The sequence below is a fragment of the Asparagus officinalis genome, chromosome 9 (assembly GCF_001876935.1).
Source record: "Asparagus officinalis chromosome 9, Aspof.V1, whole genome shotgun sequence".
NCBI lineage: Eukaryota > Viridiplantae > Streptophyta > Magnoliopsida > Asparagales > Asparagaceae > Asparagus > Asparagus officinalis.
In genome coordinates, this window is record NC_033802.1 from 18,581,790 (window position 1) to 18,590,234 (window position 8,445).

The 8,445-nt window shown below is 38.6% G+C and overlaps 1 protein-coding gene across 1 annotated transcript in view; it reads right to left on the reverse strand.

Annotated features, from left to right (window-relative positions):
* Window positions 1-8,445, reverse strand: part of LOC109823255 (ATP-dependent DNA helicase Q-like 4A) — a 21,126-nt gene that overhangs the window by 1,957 nt on the left and 10,724 nt on the right. The window contains 9 exon segments of the mRNA XM_020389539.1: window positions 7-94; window positions 1,156-1,211; window positions 1,327-1,488; window positions 1,567-1,647; window positions 1,785-1,943; window positions 2,031-2,159; window positions 2,261-2,329; window positions 2,444-2,514; window positions 2,589-2,712. Of these exon segments, the coding sequence (XP_020245128.1) occupies window positions 7-94; window positions 1,156-1,211; window positions 1,327-1,488; window positions 1,567-1,647; window positions 1,785-1,943; window positions 2,031-2,159; window positions 2,261-2,329; window positions 2,444-2,514; window positions 2,589-2,712 (939 nt within the window).

Genomic DNA, 8,445 nt, shown 5'->3' on the forward strand with positions numbered 1-8,445 from the left:
TTGAGCATTTATTTCATTCTGTTCAAGACTTCTTTCTGGAAGCAGTGATCCCTTTGCTGGTGTCAACTTAGACGGCTTTACAGCAGCAGGAAACCTAAATTTTAGGCTTTTCATATATTAGTATTGAATAGCTAGCAACAGTAACCTTAAACATGAATGAGCCATGATAACATATTTTTAATCATACGGTACCTTTCATCTTAATGAGCCAAAGATGGTAGACAGAGAAGAAGTGCATGGCAAGAGAAAATGACATTGAAGAATCCATTTACAAAATGAAACAGTTAAAGCAGATGATTTAAGAAAGTATATTATAAACACACAGCATAAACATAAAGGGCGACATAAAAACTTAAACCCCTGGCATCCACAAATTTCAGTTCATATACACTAGATTTTGTGCTGATATTTGAAACTTAACACATTGAAAGGGAGTTTGAACAGCCAGCCTATAGGATAGGAAGGCATGAGGGTGAATCACCCAGACATCATTTAAGGAAAATCGGATTGCTAGACAGCTATTGATTATGGCACACATGCAAAGTTAAATGCATAATGATCATCTTTCTCAAGTGTAACTGTCAGGTGATGTGAAACCAAATATGATTAATCTACCTCTGAAACATGTGAACCGGGGAGAGGAAAAAGGATTGGAGTTTTTGGACTGCTTAAGTCATGATTATAAATTTATAATATTTTTTGTAGTGGAAAACCATGAACCCACTTGACCTTTGACCATTTGGTAAATAGAAAGGCCAATGTGTCAGAATATCTGGTTCAGATGAATGGTGAAAATTAGGAAAGGGTCCAGTCCAAGCCACAGATTCTGGCAGATGCTTTTAACCAAAGCCAGCCATACCCAGTAACAGGCTAATCAAGAACACATATTCTCTACTCTCAAGCACCATTAAGTCAAATGTGATAGAAGACAGTAGCTAAGTATTATAATTTTCATGCATAAAAGTATGTTAATTCAGTGAGATCCACCATGTTTATTATGCCTTAAATGAAGAATTCGAATTCTTTCACTAATCCTCTGCTCCTTAAAAGAGAGATCTTGATCAAGTAAGCGAACAAAGTGTATAAATGCATACATAAAGAAAGATCTTGATCAAGTAAGCGAACAAAGTGTATAAAGGCAAGCCAGAAGACTACCTCAGAACAATAGTCTGATTGCCAGAGAAAAGACTATATGCTTTAGACTCATTTATCTGCAGATAAATCAAGAGCATTACAGAACACCCTTACAGGATAGAAATTGCTGACAAATGCCACGCTGAAACAAATTATAACAAGCGGAAAGTGCAAAATCTTCAGATTTCATACCTTCAAGATAGATGACACAGATCCGTAAAGGTCACTTTTCTTGACATCTTCCACAAGAATGTCCTCAACAACTAAATGGCGCATTATCCTGGAAGCATCACCTTTGGCTAAATGTTTACCAGCTCCATGCAGGCTGAGTGTCTCGTGTTTGTACTTCTTTATCTAAATGGTAGACTAATCTGAATAAGTGGCTAATCAACTTAGTGGAGAATTAAAAAAATGTCTAAATTAGCAACATACATTTTGGTTCAAAGAACCCCTAAATACTTCCAGAATGTGTGCTGAGGAGTGTTTCTGTCCTGTTGACTTCACAAGTTCAATCTGCATAAAGGCGGACATTTGTATCAAACTTATGGAGGCATCTAATTAGCAAGTAATAACAAAATTTCTAAACATAGAGTGCGTTGAACTGCTAGAGGGGCAAGGGCAAAGATATGGAATTATGTTATATGCCTAACCAGTTGTTTAGCAATATCTGTGACGTCTTTCTCGATCCAATGCAACATTTTCAAACAATTATCACAAGTCTTGTTGCAGTTTTCTGGACTAAAATTTTCGCCAAAATGTATAAGCTGCAATAGCCGTCGGCAATCTGCATCATTTTCACAATAGCTAACCTGTAAGAGTTATTATACCAAATAAATTATACTCTGCAAATGTCCTCCTGGAGAGAAAGCAAAAATAGCAGAACTAAATTAAGATACCATCCGCAAAAGGTTCTCAATATTTGTCTCCAGTACTCTATCATTGTTTGTAAAAGCACCCCGTCTTGAACCATATGCTAACGGAGTTTGCTCAATGACTCCCTGAGTCAGCATATGTTTGACTCGGATCTACATCAAAAGGAGAACAATAACATCCAGAACTAAGTCTCAAGTGTGCAAAAATACATGTAGAAGAGGCAAAAGAAAGATGCATCGAGTCTTTGACTTACGTAATCACCATAAGAGTAATATAATACACAAGATGAACGAAGACCATCTCTACCAGCACGTCCACACTCCTTATAAACGAGGAAAAGAATGGTTTATATAAATCAATATCCTCCATCACCAATTTTCCTGTAACTCTTCGAAAATGAGGTGAACAAAATGTGTGAATATTGGTCGGATGTTACCTGATGGTAGCCTTCTATGGATTTTGGAAGGGAATGATGAATGACGAAACGGACATCAGGTTTGTTGATACCTGAAACAATGTTTTAGTATCCTGTGCCTAATAGCTGCTAAGCAAATCTTGAGAGAAAAAGAAGCAATAAATACCCATCCCGAATGCCACAGTTGCGCATATTATATTAATTTCATCTTTGCTCCACTGGTTTTGCACATAAGCTCGCTGAGGGGGATCCATGCTACCATGGTAAAATGCTGCTTTGTGTCCATATTCCTAAAACAATGAGCATATCCTTAACGAAAACTGAAAGCAAACAATATGATTTAAAAGGAATAAACACAGACCCATAAACAACCAGAGCTATTGATTTTGATAATTTCAATTATCCAAAACTTACAAACAGTACATGTTACAGTCAACATACTTAATGTGTGTCTTAGCTGGATACAGAAACAACTGCTACAATCTATGCATTGCCTATATCGATTGGCCAGGGTTGAATCGATCAAAGTGACCGTTATAAGTACTTTGAGAAAGATCATAACGCACTTGCAAGCAGGGCAATATGCAATTACGAGTTCTTGTCAACTCCTGAAATTTGGATGAAACGATGTTTAAGAACTACTCCTCCAGATAATTTTGATGAGCTCAAGAATGTGCATTTTTGACATTGTTGAAGTGAGAAATCAGAGAGCTTTCCTCTTCCATTCATTCACATGAGTTTATATAGAGTTACATATGGGTAATAGGCTAATGGGTTAATGGACCCTAACCCGATGTAAGCATCGGAATGCCCAACGTGTATAGTTTGTAAAAGAAATTCAAAATGATGCTAGTATCCATCAGAGAAATAATAATATTTGAGTAGGCTAATCTCTTCTTGATCAAGCCGTAACACCAATCTCAAGAAGAGTAGAGCAATCTCTAAATATTTATTCCGATACATATTAATATCACTTTGTTTGTAAAAAAAATATTTAGGAGGTACATGCTTCCATAAATTTATTTCTTTCTGTTAATTACTCTTGTTGAAAGAAACCCCTAATTAGTAGAAAACAAAGAATTAAATAGACATCAAGAATCAATAGAGAGATATCAATTTTATTATTTCTAATGTATTACAAAATTGAAAAGAAAGAAGATGGGCTCTTGGATCTCCAGACAATGGTCTGGAGCCCTTCTCCCTTTCAAAAATAAAAAAATAAAGAGGACCTTGTCGTTGTTGTTTCAAATTCTAAGTCTCTCTTTCTTTTCAATCTCTCCGTCTTTTCTTTCTCTTTTCTGTTGTTCCTTTTTTTATCCTCCTCTTTCGAATGGCAAATGAGGTCTCCATTTATATCAAAAACCAAGGGGAAGTTATCGCCAGGTGTTTAAAATGGATTGGTGGGGGAGTTATTGTAACTTCCTCATCGAAACTTTCTTATCAAGATTGTTGCGCTCGTTTATCATAACGAACATCTTCTTTGCTTTTCATTTCTCAAGTGTCTATCTGCTTATCTTTCATGTTTCTAAAATAAGTGTAAATGGAGAGCCCTTATCCCTTTAAGTTGAAATAATGTTCGTATGAGGGTGGGTATCCACAAGTTAGATTTTATAGCTAAGGCTTATGATCACATGACTTTCAAATTTACATGAGGTGCCGTCATCCTCAACTTAATTTTCATTTATACGAGGTACTACACCTCACATTGATTAGGATTTGTATGAGGTACCGCTGTCATCCTCAACTTAATTTTCACTTTTATGAGGTACTACACCTCACATTGATTTTGATTTGTATGAGGTACTGTTGTCATCCTCAACTTAATTTTTATTTATGTGAGGTACTACACCTCACATTGATTTCGATTTGTATGAGGTACTGCTATCATCCTCAACTTAATTTTTATTTATGTGAGGTACTACACCTCACATTGATTTTGATTTGTATGAGGTAATATCCCTCACATTAGTTTTGAATTTTATGAGGTATTATCATTCTCACATTAAGTTTCATTTATAGGGCTTGTTCATTTTTTTTTTTTGTATCTACACCCGATAACCCAAATACTAATTCTAACACTCCCCCTCAAGTTGGAGCATATATATCAACCATGCCCAACTTGTTACATAGAATAGAAAACACCTTAGGTGATATAGCTTTAGTGAGAATGTCAGCTAACTGTTCGGAGGATGGAGTGAACTGAAGAGAGATCACTTTCTTTTTCCAAGCATCTCTAACAAAGTTACAATCAACTTCAATGTGCTTAGTTCTCTCATGAAATACTGAATTCTTTGTAATATAGATAGCGAACTGGTTATCACAATGCATAGGCATAGGACCAGGCTGAGTAAAACCAAGCTCTGTCAACAACTTCTATAACCATATCATCTCACATGTAGTGTGAGCCATAGCCCTGTATTCTGCCTCTACACTAGATCGAGAAACATCTTGCTTTTTGCTCCTCCAAGTAACTAGATTTCCTCTAATAAATGTGCAAAATCCAGAAGTTGACTTCCTATCTCCTATGTCTCCCGCATACCCAGCATCAGAAAAGACAGAGATGTGTAGATGTCCATGCTTCTTATACAATAATCCTTTTCCAGGACAACTTTTAACATAAGCTAGAATCCTCAAAGCAACAGTCCAGTGAACCCCTCTAGGTTTGTGCATAAACCTGCTCAATACTCCTACTGCAAAGGTAATATCAGGTCTAGTAACAGTAAGATAGATGAACTTGCCAATCAGTCTCCTATATCGGCCTGTATCATCTAGGAAATGACTATTATCACGCCATAAATCCACATTCATCTCCATGGGAGTGCTTGCTGGCTTACACTCCAAAAGGCCTATTTCTTCTAATAGGTCCAATACATATTTTCTTTGAGATAGAAGCAAATGGTCCTTTTGATATGCAATCTCAATCCCAAGAAAGTATTTGGGTTTTTCCATATCTTTGATCACAAAGTGACGTGAAAGGTACTCCTTAGTCTCAGTTAAGGAAGCAAGGTCACTCCCAGTTAGCAGGATGTCATCAACATATACGGTCAGAATCACCAGACCAGCTGTAGTGCGTCGGATAAAGACGAAGTGATCAGACTGACATTGTTTGAAACCGACACCAGATATAGCAGTACTAAATTTCTCAAACCATGCCCGTGGACTCTGTTTTAGATCATAAATCGCCTTTTTAAGCTTGCAGACAGTATTCTCCCCCTGAGCAACAAACCCTGGAGATTGCTCCATATAGACTTCCTCCAGCAAGTCACCATACAGAATGGCATTTTTAACATCAGCTGAAACATTGTCCAGTCCAGGTTAACAGCCATAGAGAAAGTAGGCGAATGGAATTGAGACGGGCTACGGGAGAGAATGTCTCAAGATAATCGATCCCATAGGTTTGAAAGTAGGCGAATGGAATTGAGACGGGCTACGGGAGAGAATGTCTCAAGATAATCGATCCCATAGGTTTGAGTATATCCCTTAGCAACAAGACGTGGCTACGGGAGAGAATGTCTCAAGATAATCGATCCCATAGGTTTGAGTATATCCCTTAGCAACAAGACGTGCTTTATAACGATCAATCGAACCATCGGTGCGATACTTCAATGTATAAACCCACCGACAGCCAACTACAATAGCGCCTGTCGGAGAAGATACAAGATCCCAAGTCCTTCTAGAAACAAGTGCATCAATCTCCTCATCCATAGCATGTTTCCAAGCATGATCTAATATGGACTCCTCATATGACCTGGGTAGAGATATAGAGGACAAGGACAAAGCACACTGACGAGAAGAGGGAGTAAGACGGTCATACAAAACAAAATCAGATATAGGATGATTAGTACAAGATCATTTACCTTTTCGATGAGCAATTGGAATATCTTGATCAGATGGATTAGGAGGCAGACCTGCAATGGAAGATGACTGTTCGGCTGGAGCAGAGAGAGGGATAGGAACTTTTGAACGACGATAATACGTCAGTAGTGGTGGTGGTACAAACGGCATAGTGGAAGCATTTTGTAGTCCCGGAGAAGATCCATCAGCAGAAGAAACCGAAGCAGGTAATGGAACAGTAGTAGGAGCGAGAGACGGAAGAGGCACATATGAACTGACAGATATGGGTGAACCAGTCAAGGAGAAGTATGGAACCGACTCAAAAAAGGTTACGTCTGCAGACACAAAATATTTCCTGGAGGATGGATTATAACATCGATAACCTTTTTTAGTTCGCGAGTAGCCTACAAAGACACTTACTAGATCGTGAAGATAGTTTATCCACTCCTGGAGACAAATCCAGAACAAAGCAAGTACAACCAAAAACACGAGGAACCACAGGAAAAGGATTTTTGTTAGGATAAAGGCAGGTGAATGGTATTTTACCATTAAGAACAGAAGAGAGCATCCTATTGATCAGGAAACATGCACTGAGAACAGCATCAGACCACAAATACTTTGGAATATTCATATGTATCATCATGGTCTGAGCAACATCTAAAATGTGTCTATGCTTCCTTTCTGCAACTCTATTTTGTTGTGAAGTGTGAGAACATGAAGTTTGATGGATAATGCTAATATTTACACAAAAACGAGAGATGTTATTTTTCATGTATTCTAAGGCATTATTGGTACGAATGACACGGATAGAGGTGGAGAATTGATTTTTGATTTCGTTGTAAAAGATTTCAAAAACAATCGAAACATCAAATCTCTCTTTTAGTAGATATAGCCAAGTCATGCGAGAAAAATCATCAATAAAGAAAAGAAAATACCGATAACCTTTAACGAAAGGAATACGACAAGGATCCCAAACATCAGAATGGATTAACTCAAACGCAAAACTACTGCGGTGATCAATACGACTCGGATAGGCAGCACGATGGTGCTTACTCAGTTCACAAGACTCACAACCTAAAGACGAAACAGACGATTGGATAGGAATGACAGATCTAAGCTTGGATAATGAGTGATGACCAAGGCGTTGATGCCATAGTAAAGGGTGATCAGATTTTGCTGTAATAAGACCAGTAGCAGGCATATTATCGTCCAAATAGTACATGCATCCTCTCTCATGTCCCGAACCAATATGCATCCCAGTTGTCAGGTCCTGAAAAACACAATAAGAGGGAAAGAATGTTACTTTACAGTTGTTGTGTTTGGTGAACTGACTAATAAATAATAAACTGACAGGGAATTTGGGAAGATATAAGACATCAGTAAGGATCAGTGATGAAGTAGCATGGACTACTCCATCACTAAGAACAGGAAAGTATGTACCATCAGCAATGCGAACCGATGAAAACCGGTCAGAAAGTTTTAAAGAAACAAAGTGATCATTTATACCTGTCATATGAGAAGATTGCACCAAAATCTAATACTCATGACCTGTGAGGAGAGGCAATGTAGGCATCAATACCTGAAGAAGATGCATGAGTAGCAAAATGGATATTCTGAGAGGATTCAAGTTGACGCAACCAGTTATACTCGGCTTGCGAAATCTGAACAGTGGTGGGGGCAGAAATAGTTATCAGAGAATCAACAGAAAGAGGTGTAACATCAGCAGTCTGGGCCCAAGTAGGGCGACCAAATTTCTCCCAACACTTCTCAAAGGTGTGATTAGTCCTTCCACAATGTCAGCACTGACGCAGAGTCTTATCTGAGTCAACATGTCTCCACTGTTGTAAAAAGCGGCAAATAGCGCCGCTTTCGCGCCGCTAATCGCGGTCGCGATGCTTCACCGCGCCGCTTAATGAGATCGCGTGGAGAATTAGCGGAGAAAACCGTGATGTGCTCGAATTGCGCGAAAAAACGGTGTTTTAGCGGACAAAAGCGGTTAAAACCGCTAAAACCCGCTACAGTAAGCGGATACTTCACCGCAAACCCGACCCGAACTCATTCTTCAAAAGCCAATCTCTCCCAAATCCCGACTCTTTTGCCCTAGCCGCCGACTCTCTTTCTTGTCACTCCCGACGACTCCTTCCAGCACCGTCTCCGGTCAACGACGACGACTTCCGACGACTTCCGAC